This window comes from Poromitra crassiceps, assembly GCF_964638095.1.
Source record: "Poromitra crassiceps genome assembly, chromosome: 16".
NCBI classification, from domain to species: Eukaryota; Metazoa; Chordata; class Actinopteri; order Beryciformes; family Melamphaidae; genus Poromitra; species Poromitra crassiceps.
In genome coordinates this window covers 11946212-11966211 of record NC_139645.1, presented here as the reverse complement: position 1 = coordinate 11966211, position 20000 = coordinate 11946212, and the positions used below count along the sequence as shown (strand labels likewise).

General features: G+C 46.2%; 1 protein-coding gene across 2 annotated transcripts in view; it reads left to right on the top strand.

The window, feature by feature from the left end:
• Positions 1-20000, top strand: part of iqgap1 (IQ motif containing GTPase activating protein 1) — a 77179-nt gene that overhangs the window by 39948 nt on the left and 17231 nt on the right. For both annotated transcript variants that reach the window (XM_083652930.1, XM_083652931.1), the window contains exons 6-15: positions 2366-2433; positions 3423-3536; positions 5028-5206; positions 5980-6067; positions 7443-7600; positions 8345-8429; positions 8602-8765; positions 9550-9710; positions 9992-10116; positions 10774-10937. In XM_083652930.1, the coding sequence (XP_083509056.1) occupies positions 2366-2433; positions 3423-3536; positions 5028-5206; positions 5980-6067; positions 7443-7600; positions 8345-8429; positions 8602-8765; positions 9550-9710; positions 9992-10116; positions 10774-10937 (1306 nt within the window). The remainder of the gene's footprint in view (positions 1-2365; positions 2434-3422; positions 3537-5027; positions 5207-5979; positions 6068-7442; positions 7601-8344; positions 8430-8601; positions 8766-9549; positions 9711-9991; positions 10117-10773; positions 10938-20000) is intronic.

The window sequence follows — 20000 nt, the reverse complement described above, 5'->3', positions numbered from 1 at the left end:
AGAGCATTCCAGTAAATGCAAATGGTTGCTGTGTGTGTGTGTGTGTGTGTGTGTGTGTGTGTGTGTGTGTGTGTGTGTGTGTGTGTGTGTGTGTGTGTGTGTGTGTGTGTGTGTGTGTGTGTGTGTGTGTCTCCATGCTCCTGGCTAGATGACTGGCTGTTTGTTGGATTTTAACCCCCTCACACCCCCTCCTGTGAGCCAGGTGGCAGCCAGATGCCAGAGTACTGCCACCACACTATATTTATTAGCTGTTGTTAATTGAGAGGCGTAGAAAACAATGTACTGCTGCGGCCTGTGCCATCCAGGATGTCAGCTGGTCCAACTGGGCTTGTCAGCTGGTCCCCCCCCCCCCCCAAAAAAAGGGGGGCCCCCAATATACCCCTGTAACCAGTTCAGCTGGACTGATTGTAACCAGTTCAGCTGGACTGATTGTAACCAGTTCAGCTGGACTGAATGTAACCAGTTCAGCTGGACTGAGATCATTTGCCTCTGTAACCAGTTCAGCTGGACTGATTGTAACCAGTTCAGCTGGACTGAATGTAACCAGTTCAGCTGGACTGATTGTATCCAGTTCAGCTGGACTGATTGTAACCAGTTCAGCTGGACTGATTGTAACCAGTTGAGCTGGACTGATTGTAACCAGTTCAGCTGGACTGAGATTGGGGTGGACTGTCTCATGCTGTTGCCATATTTTGAACCATTTGATATGTTGCTGTGGTCCACTGTAAACCTTCTGTTAAAGTCACAATTCACAAAGTCACAAATTACAGTTGACTTTTTCCACACCTCGTTGGGTAATTCTTCATATCAAAACGACCTGAACGTATTTAAAAACCTTTTATTTTCTGATATTTTTATCCCAAAATCACATTTACTTTCTGTAAAACGGTGTATTTTTTAGTGCTTACTTACATATTTCTACCAGTAGCCGACCTATAAATTCCAACCAGTCTCTCCCATAAAATAAAACCTCCAACCTCCAAACCTCCAAGTGACAGGAAATGCAAACAGGGTTTTCACTGCCATACCATGTTGACAGTCTAAGACGTATGGTATCCTGCACTCCGCCCCGTGCCATACGTCCTGGAATGCCTTTCCCTTGTGACTGGAGCCACACGGTGGCTCAGTGGTTAGCGCTGTTGCCTCACAGCAAGAAGGTCCCGGGTTCAAACCCCGGTCAGTCCCAGGTCCTTTCTGTGTGGAGTTTGCATGTTCTCCCCGTGTTCGTGTGGGTTTTCTTTCTCCGGGTGCTCCGGTTTCCTCCCACCACCAAAGACATGTATGTTAGGGTTAAGACTCCTGTCAGTGCCCCTGACCAAGGCAATGGCGAAAGAACTGGAGTTGGTCCCCGGGCGCTGCACTGCGGCTGCCCACTGCTCCTATAGTTCTAGGAAGGTTCCTAGTAGAGGATGGGTCAAATGCAGAGGATGCATTTCCCCATGGGGATAAATAAAGGATAACTTTAACTTAACTGTTTCAATCCCACATATACCCGATACACCGAAAAAATTACTCACTGTATCATTTATAAAATTCAATATTACATTCATAGATGTGGGTTATTATCATGAGAACACGAGGTCCAGCCTTCAGCACAGAAGCTTCTAACTGGCTCCGAGCTGTTTGGTTCCTTCTTCTCGTGTGACGTCCTCCTCCCCCTGTTCCTGCTCCTTGTTCTCCCGTTGCTTGCTCTGATTCCCTTTGCTCATGTCTTCTCGTTCTCTCCTCTCCAGCCTGTACCTGTTTAAGCTGGGCCTGGCCCCGCAGATCCAGGACCTGTTTACTCATATCTTCTCGTTCTCTCCTCTCCAGCCTGTACCTGTTTAAGCTGGGCCTGGCCCCGCAGATCCAGGACCTGTTTACTCATATCTTCTCCTTCTCTCCTCTCCAGCCTGTACCTGTTTAAGCTGGGCCTGGCCCCGCAGATCCAGGACCTGTTTACTCATGTCTTCTTGTTCTCTCCTCTCCAGCCTGTACCTGTTTAAGCTGGGCCTGGCCCCGCAGATCCAGGACCTGTTTACTCATATCTTCTCGTTCTCTCCTCTCCAGCCTGTACCTGTTTAAGCTGGGCCTGGCCCCGCAGATCCAGGACCTGTTTACTCATATCTTCTCTTCCTCTCCTCTCCAGCCTGTACCTGTTTAAGCTGGGCCTGGCCCCGCAGATCCAGGACCTGTTTACTCATATCTTCTCTTCCTCTCCTCTCCAGCCTGTACCTGTTTAAGCTGGGCCTGGCCCCGCAGATCCAGGACCTGTTTACTCATGTCTTCTTGTTCTCTCCTCTCCAGCCTGTACCTGTTTAAGCTGGGCCTGGCCCCGCAGATCCAGGACCTGTTTACTCATGTCTTCTCGTTCTCTCCTCTCCAGCCTGTACCTGTTTAAGCTGGGCCTGGCCCCGCAGATCCAGGACCTGTATGGAAAAGTCGACTTCACTGGTAAGAATAGCTTGAACAATCTCAAATCATGAGTCAGCTCGCCCCCCCCCCCCCCCCCCCCCCCCCCATTCTGTCTTTGTTGCCCAATAGCGAGGCAAAGTTAACGTCACTTCCTGCTTCAGCACTGATTTTCTTCCGCAATTTATTTTCCCCATAGACATCTCGTAAAATGCTTATAAGAATAGTTTTACTTGGTCAAACCAAACGGTTCAGCTATATTTAGAATCGGGAGAGACCATAGAACTTTTCACTCGGACCAAAGCAAAACAAAAAACATCGAAAAGATATTTTCTTTAAACCCGCATTTTTTTTTACATTTTGGTCCGAGTGAAATGTTAAGCGATCTCTCCTGTCTCTAAATATATCTGTACCGTTTGGTTTGAACAAGTCAAACTCTTTTTTATAAGCATTTTAGAAAATGTCTATGGGAAAAATCAATGGCGGATGAAAATCTCTGGTACAGTGCTGCTGAAGCAGGAAGTGTGACGTTCCACTTTGGCTCTCAATGTTGTCACGAGTCCAAAATGTTGCAAAAGTCACCACATCTGCCAGTTATGAAGTGAAGGGTGAAAGAGACTCTCTGGTTTGTCTGCTCCCTGAAAAGCAGAAGCAGAAAAGAGCATGGAGGGGCTTCCAGCAGGGGAGGGGAGGGGCTTCCAGCAGGGGAGGGGAGGGGCTTCCAGCAGGCAGGGAGCTGCTGGCAATGTGAAAGCTATTAGTGATTGTCAAGGCTTTTCCTGTCGTTTAAGATCCAGAGCCAAAGTCCTGATTATCACACACAGGCCAGGCAGGAACAGTCTGTCTCTGCTAGGTTCTCCCGCTCGAAGCCCCAGTCTCTGCACTTCCTTAACCCCGCCCCCCTACCCTCCTACTCCTCTCACTCCCTCCCCCCTGTTCACCACTCTCTCCCTCTCTCTCTCTCTCTCTCTCTCTCTCTCCCTCCCTCTCTCTCACTCACTCCCCCGCCTCCCCCCTCCTCTCACTCTCAGAGGAGGAGATCGACAACATGAAGAGTGAGCTGGAGAAGTACGGGATCCAGATGCCCGCCTTCAGCAAGATCGGCGGCATCCTGGCCAACGAGCTCTCGGTGGACGAGGCTGCATGTGAGGAGGAGGAGGAGGGGGGTTGGATGTCGCGGGGGAGTGGGCGGGACTAAGGGGCCAAAGTTCGGCTGCCCGTAAGCTGGATTTGGTGTAGTTTGGTCGACTCGCTCGCTGTCCCTCCTGTCATAAATAACCAGATAAGATAAGATTGCACTTTATTGATCCCTCGGGGGAAATTCGGGCGCCACAGCAGCAAATGGCGGAACAATTGCAAAGGAAGTATATTAGGAAAGGTCATAAAAAAATAGTGAGCGTATACAAAAAAGTATCAAATCAATACATATAAAACTATAACATGATGCATATTGTCGAAGTGGTATTGCAAAGTAACACTTTACAAGAAGAGTGCATTAATTAAGGGTTAGATAATGCTTATTAACGGACGCTTTAACTAACCCTTAATTAGCAGCCTTGACCGTATGCTTGCCCTAACCTTATAGGTTGAGGCCACGTCTCGTCATAGACGCTGGTTTAGCTGGCTCAGCCTGGCTGGGGGCGTGGTCAGGGTGGGGTAAAAACCCCCGTTCTATCCATTCAGCAAAGTTAGAATTTAGCTGATAGCCCAGCCCAGGCAGACACACGATCGGGGATTTAACCACCGCAGTAAACGCACATCTGAGCAGACGTCTTGTGTTCTGCTCTAGAACCCCCAAACATGTAGTTTAGAGCCGCAGCACCGTCTTTTGGTGAGTCAGCCCATGAGATATATGGGCGGTTTTACCCCACTCGCGCGCCAGCCGTTTAACATTTTGTGAGCGTTCCCAGACATGCGGACTGTCTCTATAACCTCAGTGACTTCCTGCCTCAACCCAACCAACACAATACCTTAGTTAACATGAACACCATTAGTAAATGATTACTACACACATTAGTTAACTGTTAATTAAAGGTTAGTTACCCTTAATTAATGTACCCTTATTAAGGCGTCCAGGTAGATTCCCTGCCTACCAACACAAGGGTCACAGGTTCGAGCCCTTGTTTTACCTCCGGCTTGGTCGGGCGTCCATACAGGCACAATTGGCTGTGTCTGTGGGTGGGAAGCCGGATTAATGTAAGGGTATGCCTTGGTCGCTGCACTAGTGCCTCCTCTGGTTGGTCAGTGTGCCTGTTTGGGGGGAATAGCGTGATCCTCCCATGGTGCTACGTCCTGCCAGTGAAACCCCTCGCTGTCAGGTGAAACGAAACAGCTGGCGACAGCACGTGTGTCGGAGGAAGCATGGTGCTAGTCTACAACTCTCCCCAGATCGGCAGAGGGGGTGGAGCAACAACCGGGACAGCAGGGGGAATTGGCCAATTACAATTGGAGAGAAAACGGGGGGTAAATCAGAAAAAAACGTGATTTAAAAAAAGTACGGTACCCTTATTGTAAAGTGTTCCTGAAATCACCATTCATTTGTCCATTTGAAAAGAAGTCTTTTATTATCAACATATCCAATCAAATCCCCCAGCTCATGTGAATCCAGCTCCTCACCAGCCTCCTCTCCCCCTCAGTGCACGCGGCGGTGATAGCCATCAACGACGCCATAGACCAGGGCGTACCCGAGGGCACGCTGGCCGCCATGCAGAACCCCAACGCCATGCTGGACAAGCTGGACTGCAGCTCGGCTCAGCACTACCAGGACATGCTCTACCAGGCCAAGGGAGAGAAGGTGGCCAGCTCGCGCAAACGGGTACGAGGCCTTGCTTCTGATATTTAGGGGGGTGCCCTTTTTTTTTTTTCATTTCACCCTGTTGTTCGTGTTTTATTGGTTGAGTTATTAAAACGTACACACACATAAATGAGACAAGTATTCCCTGTGGGCCACTGTACATTGATGAGTCTATGAGCACTGCAAGAAAAAAAATTATTTTTGCTAACAAAGCAACAGAATAAGCAACCCGCAGAGGTACAAAAGTTGGGCGCCAGACACTTTGCAGTGGAAGTAAAAATGCCAACACCACAAAAACCACGCCGTCAACAAAACATAAACAACCACTATGGTAAAACAAGACTAGGCAAGCCTAGTTAAGGGATGTAGGGTAAAAAATGTAGAGAAAATGAAACTTCCTCTGTGAGACCTGATGACCGTTTCCAGCAGTGAGGAAGGAGTGTGGATGCGAAGTGCTGCACATGCAATAATATATTATTTAATAGTTCAATAAATCCCCCCCCCCCCAAAAAAAAGAAGAAGAAGAAGAACCATAATGCACCTAGAAATCAGATAGAGCGAACAAAACAGCCAATGAAAAGGAAGTGCATTTCTTCCTCTGGTCTCCTGTAATGAAGATAATACGATGAGTAGCAGTGATGTGTAATGGGGGTGTGTCTGTCTGTCTGTCTGTCTGTCTGCTGTGGGCGTGGTGTGTGTCTGTCTGTCTGTCTGTCTGTCTGCTGTGGGCGTGGTGTGTAATGGGGGTCTGTCTGTCTGTCTGTCTGTCTGCTGTGGGCGTGGTGGTGGAGCAGCTGGTGGAGAACGCCGAGGCGGAGAGAGACATCTACGAGGAGCTGCTCACCCAGGCCGAGATCCAGGGCAACGTCAACAAGGTCAACTGTAAGTCACACGCCAGCACACGCACACCATCAATTGACTGGTCTGATCATTTGGTGTTCACTCAAAGCAAGTGACTCTCGTGCTACAGTAGCTCTATTCAGATGCTGTTAACTGCCGACCTTAATGATCTTAGTGATATCCATCACATGAGAGCTACTGAGAAAGCTCAGGATGTTGTTTAGGATGCCCCCGCTCCCTCTCCGAGAAGTGGTCCCTTCTTCCCCGTGGTCATAGCTTCAGCCTGCCTAAAGGCAGCAGTAACAGATTTTGTCACTCTTAATTTCATTTTTATGTCATTTTATTGATTTATATAGGGACAGATACACAACATATAACATTTCTCAACGTCTGATGATATGATCTATGATATGATATGAGATATGATATATGATATGACAGTGTTTCCCATACATAAAGGAATTTGTGGCGGGCCGCCACAATAAGATGTTGACCAAAATTTTTTTTTTTTTTTTTTTTACAGTGCACCTGAACGCAACATGCAAGATATCCGCTGAATAAGTGTCCAATAAATGTTCATGTCATTCTGGCCAATACTTCTGTTATAGCATTTCAGTCTGGAATATGGAATATCTTTCAATAATCTATGATTTAGCTGCTAAATTGTCAAATACCGTCATCTGCTCGCTACCCAGGCACTTATGTATGTACTTAACCCAACTAACTTAACCTAACTAACTATCCGGTGTGCACAACACTGTCAGCCTAAACTCCGGCTGACACCCCAAAAACCTACAATCCGCTACAGAAAAATGTATATTGTTTGTTTATTAACTGGCCCCTCGCCTTCTATCATTTCACGAAAGTGGCAAAGCAAGTTGAGTATCCCTGACCTATAGGGAGACATTTAGTTTGTCATTGTAAACCCACAGCACAGTAATGATGACATGTTCTTCATAGATCTAGCCTTTTAATTTTGCTCTTAAGCTTTCTCAAAGTACACCAAATTCATGCATTTTATTTTAAAATGTTTAAAAAAAATTAGGGGGTCTGCGGTCCCCCACCACAAATTCTCTAAATCCTGTGTATGATATGATATTAGATATGATATGATATGATATGATATATGTATCCCAGCATTTGTAGCCCGGCTAATTTGCGATGAAAATGAAATGAAACAGACTAAAGAAACCAGAAAATATTCACGTTTAAGAACTGGAACGAGATCATTTTAGTATTTTTTATTTATTCGTCTAAACAATCAATTGATAAAAAATAACATTACGTCGATCGATTAATCGACTAATCGTTGCCGCTCTACGATGTTTGTTGTTGTGTATTGTAACTGCTACTGTAGCTGTGAATGGAATCGCCCCCATGTGGAGATGTGAAAGCTTTCTCTCCTCTGCCCTGGCAGTGAGCACGGCCCTGAGTGCGGCGGAGCAGGCCCTGCTGAGCGGAGACGAGGACAAGCTGTTGGAGGCTCTGAAGGCCATGGGCATCCAGAACCTGCAGGCCCAGAACAAAGACTGGTACCTCAAACAGCTGCTGGCTGACCGAGAGGCCAAAGAACAGGTAGAGGGGACCCTCTGATACAGAGTGATAAACTGAACAGACTAATTTGTCTTAACTGTGATATTTGAATTGTTACTGTATTGAAATTTGACCTGAATTTTACTTTTAGTATCTGATCTTTGCTATGTGTCTTTTTATTGTATTTTGCTGTATTTTTGTGTATTATTATTTTTAATTTTACAGGAATGTTTGGTTACATCTAGGGACTGGCATTGCAAACTAGCCCTGGGCTATACATGCTTTGGTACAACACATCATAGGTTTATTGACATTTTATGTTGGGAACACTATATGTACACGTGTACCTGTCCCTATTCAAATAAACAAATAAATGAAATGAAATGAAATGGCACAGAGTCAGGAGGACATACTGTTCATTTAGACGTTGGCTTAGAAGAAACTTGAATGTCCTCGTTGACACATTTGTTTTGCAGCGTAAAATCAGTTTCTTCAACTTTGAGCACAACAACAATCCTATCTCATGGGGAAATAATTGGAATCTCATATTTAAATAGAATGCATACTATGCAGTAATACTACAGCATCAGTGCTTCACTGCAGTCTAGTTCATTAACTCACGAGTTAAATCATTTCAAAGTGCTTTGCTTTCTAATGGGAGATTTCCTTGGATGCAGCAGCACAGGCGCAAACCCATTGAGAGGCGGCTGTATATTTAAGTTGAGTGAACGTTCTGCTTCTCTTGATACCTCGTTACTGTCTCACCACTTGTGTCTTCCTCATTAGACCAATCCAGGAGAAGCGCTGACTAAGGACGAGCTGCAGAATGGCGCGGACGTGGCCAATGAGATCGCAGAAGGCTACGGAAAGAGTACGCAAAGCGTCAAGTCGCACAGTTGTCTCAGCATCGTCGTCATCCTTCCCCCTAGCTGTATCTGCACTTCATGTACTCCAACAACTACTGTGTGTGTCTGTGTGTGTGTGTGTGTGTGTGCGTGTGTGTGTGTGTGTGTGTGTGTGTGTGTGCGCGCGCGTGTGTGTAGTGCTGGTGGCAGTGGATCGCATCAACGCGGCCATCCGTGCGGGCGTGCCAGAGAAGACGGTGGAGGAGCTGATGAACCCGGACGCCCAGCTGCCCGAGGTCTACCCCAGCGCCGCGGACCTCTACCAGAGAGAGCTAGCCAGCCTGCAGCAGCAAAGTGCTGAGGTAGACAGACACACACACACACACACACACACACAAACAAAACAAAACTGAAGTCGTTATCTACCACCAACACACGGTGAATTAGTGTTCTCAGCGTACCTAAGTAACTCAGTGAAGCCAACACGGTCAAGTTGTTTAGAATCCAATTAGTAGTCTGTAGAGGCAAATGGATCGGCTCGGGGGAATAGATCGGTAGTCCTCAACGGGGACTACGGGGGTTTGTGACCCTAATGTGGACTAAATTAGGGGACCTTAAAAAGGTTCAGAACCACTGGAGTAGATAGTAATACATTTAATTTTGGGTTGAACTGTTCTTTTAAGACACAATGAAATAAATTGACTTTGTCCCCTTGATGATTCTCAATATCACAACACACATGTTGAATGCCAACTTTACTTTACCCCACTACAACATTTTGCTTAGAAAACTGCAAGAGAAAACTAATAGCATTTGATGCAATGACTATAACTCACCTTTAGAGTATAGAATATAACATTACAGAACGAGGAGCAATTGAGTTAAACAGTTGCAAGTAGCGCCTCCTGAACAGATTTATTTTAATTATTATTTTTTTATTTCATTTCTTTTCATGATTTATTCTTACATTTCCCCCTTTCGCTCAGGTACCCCCTTTCGCGCCTCCACGTACCCCTAGGGGTACGTTTGGGAAGGCGTACATAAAAATCCCAACCAATAACACTGAGAGAGTTTGAGCAGGCCGTGCTTAGTGAATGTGATGTGTATTGGCTGGCTTGACGTATGAGGTCACACATGGTCCCACAGGGCTCTCTGTCCCACCCCGAGCTGCTGGTTGCTGTGGAGATGTTGTCGTCGGTGGTGCTGATGAACGCAGCGCTGGATGTGGGAGACAGAGCCGCCCTCTGGAAACAGCTGTCCAGCTCCGTCACCGGACTCAGCAATGTGGAGGACGAGTTCGCACAGAGGTGCACATAAACATACACGCGAGCGCACACACACGCACACACACACACACACACACACACAGACACACACACACAGACACACACACACACACACACGCACACACACACAAACGCTACATGAACTGCCTGCTTCAATCCACTCAGAAGTCTTGACACAAAGCTCACGCAGTCCTCCCATAATGCATCACTAACATGCATGTGTGTGTGTGGGTGTGCGCATGTGTGTACGCGTGTGTGTGTGTGTGTGTGTGTGTGCGCGCGCGTGTGCGTGTGTGTCTCAGGTACATGGAGGAGTTGATGCGTCTGAAGGCAGCAGCCAGAGAGGAGGGCTGTGACTATCTGACCTGGAACGACATCCAGGCCTGCATCGACCAGGTCAACCAGGCTGTGCAGGAGGAGCATGAACGTGAGCACGCTAGTTCAAACCCCTACTACCTCTGAAATAACAAAAGATTCATTCTAATACTGTATTATACAGAGGAGAACGCGTAAAAGCATATTTAAACACTTAGTGGACCTCGATGGTATACAAATCGGAAACAAAACAAAATGCGTATATATCTCAAATATGGAGATTTTGCCCAGAATCCTTCAGCAACACTACTCAAAAGCCATATACCAACAAGAAGGTCGCAGGTTCGAGCGCCCGTGTTGCCCCCGGCTTGGTCGGGCGTCCATACAGGCACCATTGTCTGTGTCTGCTGGTGGGAAGCCGGATTAAGGGTATATGTCCTGGTCGCTGCACTAGCGCCTCCTCTGGTTGGCCGGGGGCGCCTGTTCGGGGGCGAGGGGAACTGGGGGGGGAATAGCTTGATCCATCCACGCACTATGTCGTGCCGGTGAAACACCTCACTATCGGGTGAAAGGAAGTGGCTGGCGACTGCACATGTATCAGAGGAAGCATTATGCTAGTCTACAAATCTCCCCAGCGGGAGGGCAACGACCGGGACAGCAGGGGGAATTGGGCAAGTACAATTATGGAGAAAATGGGAGAAAAATCAGAAAGAAATTGATAAAAAAAAATATATATATATTTGCTGATGTAGATTGTGTGTGTGTGCAGGTATCGCTGCCATCGGTCAGATAAACGAGGCCCTGGATGAGGGCGACGCCCTGAAGACGCTGTCCGCCCTGCAGAACGGCTCGGCCAAGCTGACCGACGTCGAGCCCGACGTCGCCCAGCACTACTACGACAAGCTGCTGGAGGCCCGCAGAGAGAAGGCTCATGTAAGAACATACGCACATCTCTCTCTCTCACTCTCACTCTCTCACTCTCTCTCTCTCTCTCTCTCTCTCTCTCTCTCTCTCTCTGGTGCACTCACTCACTCAAATGTCCAGCTAGTGCGATGCCATAGTCACTTTCTGGCAGCTGTCCTGAATCAACATGGTATTCTCTCCCACTCCTGTTCAGCCTTACTTTGTCATCACAACAGCCTCTTGTTCAGGATGAAAACATCACATTGTGCCACGGAAGCATCAACTAACATGACTAAGATCAGGAAAGAAAAAAGCGAATGCAAGTTGCAACAAATGATGCAGCAGTCTCTCTTAATGACCAGCGTACTTATTAATTATAATATATTAATTTATGCATGTATGGCTAATTCTGTTAATTTCACGGGCTGTTGATAGTGGAGAGAGAGCCACATGACTACAGTAGTAAGAGTACAAAATAGAGGTTTAGGTTTAGTTTTCAGTGATCTATGAACAAAAAGGTTTGGGCAGATTAAACGACACGTGTGATCCTGCTATACTGTGTTATTTACCGTGTTAGATCCTCTGTTTGATTTGCGTGTGCCTGTGTGTCTATGAGGCGAGCATTATGCAAACGCACGCTACGCGCTTTATGCAAACGGACTCGGCTACAGTTACATCTCGGCCCTGACGGCCTAAGCTGAGCGGGTGGATGCACCAGCAGTAATGGGATCAGGAACTCTGTTATTCTAACGAGGGATGTCACGATACTAGAATTTCTGCCTCGATACCGATAGACCTAGGAAAATATCGATACTCGATAGCATTTTCGATACCACGCGGGGGGATGACAACACATCAAGATGCATAAAAAATAAACAAAGACAGATGGACGGACAGATGCACGCTTCTCCATAATCTAGGTCTGATAAAACTCATTAGAAACTTTGACCTTACACAGCAGATTACACCTGCTCTAGTCATCAGCCTATCAGAACACAGCAGATTACGCCTGCTCTAGTCATCAGCCTATCAGAACACAGCAGATTACACCTGCTCTAGTCATCAGCCTATCAGAACACAGCAGATTACCCCTGCTCTAGTCATCAGCCTATCAGAACACAGCAGATTACACCTGCTCTAGTCATCAGCCTATCAGAACACAGCAGATTACCCCTGATCTAGTCATCAGCCTATCATAACACAGCAGATTACCCCTGCTCTAGTCATCAGCCTATCAGAACACAGCAGATTACCCCTGCTCTAGTCATCAGCCTATCAGAACACAGCAGATTACCCCTGCTCTAGTCATCAGCCTATCAGAACACAGCAGATTACCCCTGCTCTAGTCATCAGCCTATCAGAACACAGCAGATTACCCCTGCTCTAGTCATCATACTATCAGAACACTTTGAGCTTGTTGAAGCAACAGATACCACCAATGGGAGGGAGAAATCAGTAGTATGTTTGATTTTTCATTAAGAGAAAGTACTGCTGATATGGATACTGTTGCAAATTAGTATTGTATCAGTTTCAAATTTTTAGTCTTGATACTATTGATACCTGTTGCAAATGAGTATTGTATCCGTTTAAAATTTTTAGTCTTGATTCTTTCGATACTATCGATACTTTTGACAACCCTAATTCTAACGCAACTGTGTATAAACGACAGAGACTACGTCGCTGTCGGGTGAAAACCTTGTAATCACCAATTTTGATGATTTCCAAGTGGGGAATTGGCTGCATGCAAATAATGTCTAATATAGTCAGTTAAAAAGAAAGAGATAGGCCGAGAGATACCAGAATCAAGATTGTTGTAGTGTGAATGTAGGCCAATTCAGTAATGTAAGGTAATAAATGTAGGTTACTGTGACACAGTAAACTGTCTAGTCGTCAGCCCTAGTCTCTACTGCAAACCCCTCTGAGCATGATCTTAACACATTGAGTGCCAGCCATGTTTTCATTCCTGTAGGTAAGTTGTGCCAGGGGTGTTTTTGACGATTCTGGCTCATTTTAGAACAGCCGAGGATTCTTTTCTGTTAAGAATTCATGAACACCAATCATCTAAAAATAACTAATAGAATGTGTGCTTTCTCTGTCTAAAAGAGTTAGTTTGCAGAGTTAGTAGTTATGTAGATATTAGCCGTTGAGTACAGCATGGTTTCAGCGTCTGGAAATTTATTCAGAGATAAATGGCTTTTTGTGAAACAGTCACTTTAACCATTCATTTTTGGCATCAGTAAGACCGTCAGGCATTCTAAACAATAGTTTTGAACAGTAATTTCCTCCATAACAACAGGAAACACCCCTCTCATTCAAACTCCTCCCTCCGTGTGTCTTCTCCTCCTTCCTCCTGGCTCTAACAGCGGGCGTGTCAGAAGCGCGTTGCTGCTGCCTGCCTGCCTGTCTGCCTGTCGGGCAAGACGAGTCTGAAATGGATTACTGTAAAATCGCGTCGCCATTTCCTTGAATGGCTTGCTCCCGCGGTGTGTGTGTGTGTGTGTGTGTGTGTGTGTGTGTGTGTGTGTGTGTGTGTGTGTGTGTGTGTGTTCGCGCGTTGCTCCGCGGCTCTGGGGGGAAGAGATCTCTGTCCGTTCTGTGTGTGTGTCCGGGCTTCTGACTGTAAAATCGCCAAGCCATTTCCGCGGGAGGCGGCTGCTTTTGGTCCCGTGGCTTTTGGGTCCCGTGGCTGTGGCTTCTCTCGGTCTCTGTCGCCACTTAGTGGTCGGTAAAATAGATTACACACATGCTCTTGCTCCAAATAGTTATCTCGAAGATGTAAAAGGGGTTGATTGATGTCCCACCGTCAAAAAAAAAAAATGTTTATGTAAGACGAGTTAGCTCGTCCTTGGCACTTAAGCGCTGGATTATGTAAGACGAGTTAGGTCGTCTATGGCACTTAATGAGTTAAGAAGAGTCAGCTCAGTTAACCTGAACAAACTGTTCACTAGCGAAGCAATCAGTATTATTGCAAAGCAATGTTAACGTGAACATGCATCTTTGTAGCTTCTACTAATGCTAGCTGCTGCTAGGTACTTTAGTTCGTAAATCAGATTTATTATTATTATTTATGTGCACAATGATGATAGGTGATTAGACTCCATTGTGACGACATCATGATACTGTATATGAAGGGGGTAGTGACGCAGAGAGTAGAATAAGATATCTAGACACTGGTTGGTGGTGAGGAGAGGACTTTTGAGACCTTGGATGGATGAGAAGTGGAGAGTTGACAGCTACGGCGTGATTGGCTGAATAGGAAGATGTGGCTAGCTCTGATTGGTTTAGCAGAAGTGGTAACGCCTCTAATCAGCTGATACGAGCAGGGGCGCGGCAGGGAAGAGAGAGGGAGAGGAATGAATGAATGAGTAGCACAGAAAGTCTTTGATTGAAATACACATAAGCTTCATGTGTTAACGAGACAGTGAGTGATGGTAACCTGACATGAAGTCAGTCATATCAGCAGTGAAATCATCAGTTCAAAAAAAGCACGGAAATGAGCTGTTAACTGCTCAATGCCAGTTAGATATCTGGGTATATCATGAGTAATGAATGTGTGGTCACAGTAAATGGGATCCCAGGCCCTCAGGGTGACTCAGCCTCTCATCCCCACATGACTCTCCAGACCTCTGATGTCATGGTGCCGTTATCCCCCCGGCCCTGTGCCTCTTTATGGGCCACGTCTGGTGCCATCATCCCCCCCCGGCCCTGTGCCTCTGTATGGGCCACGTCTGGTGCTGTCATCCCCCCTGGCCCTGTGCCTCTGTATGGGCCACGTCTGGTGCCATCATCCCCCCTGGCCCTGTGCCTCTGTATGGGCCACGTCTGGTGCCATCATCCCCCCCCGGCCCTGTGCCTCTTTATGGGCCACGTCTGGTGCCATCATCCCCCCCCCGGCCCTGTGCCTCTTTATGGGCCACGTCTGGTGCCATCATCCCCCCCCGGCCCTGTGCCTCTTTATGGGCCACGTCTGGTGCCATCATCCCCCCCCGGCCCTGTGCCTCTGTATGGGCCACGTCTGGCTTAATTCTCCTGCTGTCCCTCCAGCCTTATGACTTCATCCTTTCTTTGTTATACCTGCCAACATGAGGCTGTGATGTCATACCTGCCAACATGAGGCTGTGATGTCATACCTGCCAACATGAGGCTGTGATGTCATACCTGCCAACATGAGGCTGTGATGTCATACCTGCCAACATGAGGCTGTGAAAAATAGAGGGAGATTTTCTTGGGTATCAGCAAATGCATCCCTCCCGGATCAGATCCTTAAGGTCCGTTGAAACTTTGGCAGTGATGTGATCTCTATCTCGCTCTATCGAAAAATGCTACCGTATCTGTAATAGGGAGACTCTTGGGTAGCCATAGAACCCAAAAGGTCAAGGGACCCCTTTGAAAATAGTTTTTCCTTTGCCCAAAATATTGCCTAAGGGGCCTGTTATAGTAAAATTATTGATTGATTGCTTATGATCTATGGCTCTTCTAAGATGGACTCTGCTCCATCATGCAGTCATTCCTGAAGGGAGATAACATGTATTTTGTCTTGTGTGAGTAGACCAAGGTTATTGTGTCTTTTGTGAACATCAGATGAAACTACTGGCGTAATGGAAACGTACTGGGGTAGATGGAACTTCTGTGAGCTTAGTGGAAAATCACTGGCCTCCCAGGTGGGGGGCGGGTGCTCATTTTAGTATATGATGGGATATACACTATATACCTACCGTATATACACTTTGAACGGGGAACTCATTATTGATGAATCAACAAGGCATTTAAACTATTTTTCCATTACAGGCCATTCAGACCAAAAGCATTTTTGGAGCTGCCAGCGTCTTTCTGCAATTCATTCTCTATGTAAGGACGCGCTAGACGTGCTCCTCTTTTAATGAACGCACCTGGCGTTTCAGCGCTGGTGGCGTCTGTTGTTTTTGGAGGAGCGCTGTGGGCGTTTTAAAGCTGAAAAAAGTTGAACATTAGAGGAAAAGCACGCTGCTCGTCATTTTCACTCTTCCTACCTTTTCTCCTCCAGAGGGATTTCCAACCTCCGCTTCTGCCAGAATTGGCAATAATCTGGCTTTCATGTTGACCGTGAACAACATCAAACAGACAAACCCAGCTGCCTACCGTCCTTGTGGTCGTTGTGTTCTGATCTGTACTGCACGCGACTACAGGGCAAAACAAAACGGAGCAGAAAAAAACCGCTCCGTGCGCTGTGTTTTGTGCACAATGGAAGCACTCTCAACATGATTTTCATAGCGTTCTGACTGAAAAAAACACTTTTGGTGTGAATGTCCCCTAAGTTTGAGTGTTTATTTAGCCCCCTTACCACCAAGCTAGCATGACAGGGTTGATACCAACGGATGCCTCAGGTCTTCTAGTTTCATATGCTAGCAGACACTTTACTCTGGCTTTCAAACGAAGCCATTTGATTAGTATCAGTATGAATTTAGAAGATTGACAGGAGAAATGACCAATCAGGAAGGAGTACAGCAGGAAAATAAAAAATAGGGAGTTGTCAGGTATGTTTCACCCTCGTCATCTTTTGATTCCAACAGTACATTTGAAAACGGCCACTATTGACAGAGACGTGTGTGTCTTTCTAGAAAGTGCAGCGTCAGCGAGCGCCCTGCTCTCTCTGACTCATTTGCCTGTGTTATCGTGACTTGCTGATGGTGTGGTTGTTGTACGTGCGCGTCCATGTACAGTTTTTGCATAATATGTCACAGGCAGAACAGAACACCATATTGGGCCTGTTTTCCTGTAGCAGCAGAAACAAAGGCCCGACTGAGTCCCAGGTGAGGTCAGAGGGGGGCGGAGGCGGGTCTGGTTTTCTTACCACATGAGGAGGAGCTGCACTGACTTCTCCTGGCTGCTGCTGCTGCTGCTGCTGCTGCAAATCTCTAATCGCTAATCAACAGAAACTCAGCGTCCCCTCCCCGGCTAAGATTTATAGAGAGCCAAAGTGGAACGTCTCTTCCTGCTTCAGCACTGTACCCGAGATTTTCATCCGCCATGTATTTTCCCATAGACATTTTGTAAAATGCGTATAAAAATAATTGTAATTGTTCAAACAGTTCAGATATATGTAGAAACAGGAGAGACCGCGTAACATTTCACTCAGACCAAAACGTTAAAAAAATGCGGGTATAAAGAACATATTTTTTCAATGTTTTTTTTTGTTGTTGGTCCGAGTTAAATGTTCTATGGTCTCTCCCCATTCTAAATATAGCTGAACCATTTGGTTTGACCAAGTACAGTACAACTATTTTTATAAGCATTTTACAAAATGTCTATGGGAAAATAAATGGCGGAAGAAAATCTCTGGTACAGTGCTGAAGCAGGAAGTGACATTGACTTTGCCTCTCTATAGCGGACAGCAGCCTGGAAATAGAAAACCTCCCACAGGGAGTGTATTTCTGGTTCTGCCGTCTTGTTTTGTCCTGTGTAAATACAGATAAAGTTAAGTCTCTTATCACGGGGTTAGATTTTAAAAATACTTGGCGCCCTGCCCACCGCACTGTTTCAAACGTCGACAGCCATCCGTCACACGTGAGGCCTGGGGATTCGTTCATCATGTGGGAACTCGACGAGCGGTTTGTCGAACGAGCTGCCGCACATTCAGAACAGAACAGCAGCATTCCCTGCTGCTTTCAGGCATATAGGAAATAACGAGCGGGAAGTGGGGCCTGCAGTCGTTTGCTTCCATAAAAGGGCAGAGAGCGACTCCTAAAGCGGTTTGTCAGACCCAAGAGTGGCGGTGTTGCCAGTGCCACACACACACACACACACACACACACACACACACACACACACACACTCTGTCCTCTGTGTGCTGATTGGAGGTGTGGCTGTGAGATGGTTTGCTATATCGACACAGGAAGTGGTCAGAGCAGCGTCAGCTTCCTGTTTGAGGGCTGCTGTCCCATCTGACGTGCCCCCCCCCCCCCCAGGCAGCCAGCCAGTGTTGCCAGATCGGGAAGTTTTCCGCCAGTTGGGCTGGTTTGTGTTGCATTGTGTGCGGGGGGGAAAATGGACTTAGGTGGGTTTCAGGGTAGGAAATCAGCGGGAGCTTTGCAAATTGCCCGTAAAATATCTAAAATTGCCCTTGGAATTGGGACGACAGGGGGGCTTGTAAATGCCCCGGTAAAATAAGGTTAATTTTCTATATTTTAATGTTACTCTGTATTTGCATAGCGTGAACGGATTTTGTTCTGTATTTGCAAAGCGCGACTCGAAAGTAGCCAGTCGCCTCCTCCTCCTCCTAGCGTTATTTACCTCAATGACTGACAGGCAGCACAAGCTAGCTGGCCAGCTAGTCCACTAGCTCACTAGTTTCTCAATATGCAAACTACTCACTGAGTCAGGACTAGAAACGGGTTTAAAATAAAATAGAAACAGACCCTTTCCCGGTCTGCCCAGATTTTAAAAAAGCTGTCAAAGATACTATTGTGGGTTGGAGGATGCACTGGATAGCGACATTTACCTATGTACTGTTGGTCTACAAAGTCTTTGCCAAGTACATTACATAACATGCCAGACAGTGTTGTTGAGATGATAGGAAATTACTTTAAACTGATGATTTTAAACTGTGATTGTTTATGAACTTTTAGAAATAAAATATGCATGGATAAGAGTCATTAAATATGGGTCTGTCGTGCAACGTAGATGAACTAGGGTATTTCCCAACATTTGGTCAAATTGCCCTGGAAATGATCGAAAATGCCCCCGAAACGTATTTCACAAGAGGCGAAAAAAGCCCTTGTAAAAAAAAAAAAAGTTAATTTCCTACCATGGCGGGTTTACAGAGTCGCTTGTTTCCATAGACCTGCATTTTCCTGGGCGGTTTTGTGTGTGTTTTGGCGGCTTTTGAACAGTCTTTTGGCTGGAAACGATCATCTGTATCTGGCAACGCTGTAGCCAGTGGAGAGGAGGAGAGGAGGTGGGATGGATCGGCCGAGGAGAAAGAACCCAAATGGCAAAAACACATAGATTTGTGAGCTGCACGATGCTCTGCTTCAGCTTTTCAGCTGTGTCAGGTGATCTGAGGTCAGGGAAGACTTGAAGGGCCTTTTTCGCAGTGGCCATTTTGTGTCTAAAAGGCAGGGTAAACACAGGTGCAACAACCAAAACATGAACGATGGTACTTCCAATCCATTTAGGTGTTCCAGTGCTGGGGCCCTCATTGACATTTGTGGTTGCACCTGTGTTTACCCTGCCTTTTAGACACAAAGTGGCTGCTGTGAAAAAGGTCAATAGATTTTTTTTTTGCAGCAGCAGCAATTGAATTTGTGGCTTTGATCCGTCGGTGTGGCCTCATTACCTGCTTGTTGCTATGAGAGCAGTTAGTCAGTCAGACTGAGAGACAGTGAGGCAGTCTGAGTGTGGGCTGAGGGCGGTGCCCAGACAAAGCAGGAAGTTCTGCTAGACTGCACTGACTAACGAGCTGAATATAGCCGCCGAGCTATCACTTACCTCAGCGCTGCACACAAGTGCAACAATCACAAGTGTGTATGTGTTTGATGGTGCACACATTTCTGCTGCCCTAATGTGCTTTGTTTCGCCTGTGTGACTTCCCTGAGTTAAACACATGCTTCAGCTCTTTGTTTAGGGGGCGAAAGATCGAACAACATGTCTGAGAAGAAATGACTGAAAAAGCAGGGTTCCTACGGCTCTTTAAAATCCTGGAGAGTTTGTGAATTTGAAAAAAATCAAAGCCTTGGATGTTTTTGAAACTAGAAACAAATCGACGTGACGGGTCATTGAACGTGCTTGAATTTATAGATTTTGTGCACGAATAGAAATTGAAGTTATTTTCTTTCTTAACGTGTGAATAGAAAAAAGGGAGCTTCTTGATGCTTATAAAGAATTTAATTAATAAAGAAGTAATGTACCCTTGTCCTGTCCTGAAGATGTATTGTGTATTAACTATTTAAGTATACCTGTACATTACTTCTTTATTAATTAAATTCTTTATAAACTTTTAGATTTTTCCTTTCTTAACGTGTAACAGCACAGTTGCGTGTGTGTGTGTTCACACATTCACATTTTAATTGTCGATTGTGAGCTTCTGTAAAGCCTGCTAGTTGTCATTATAAACAT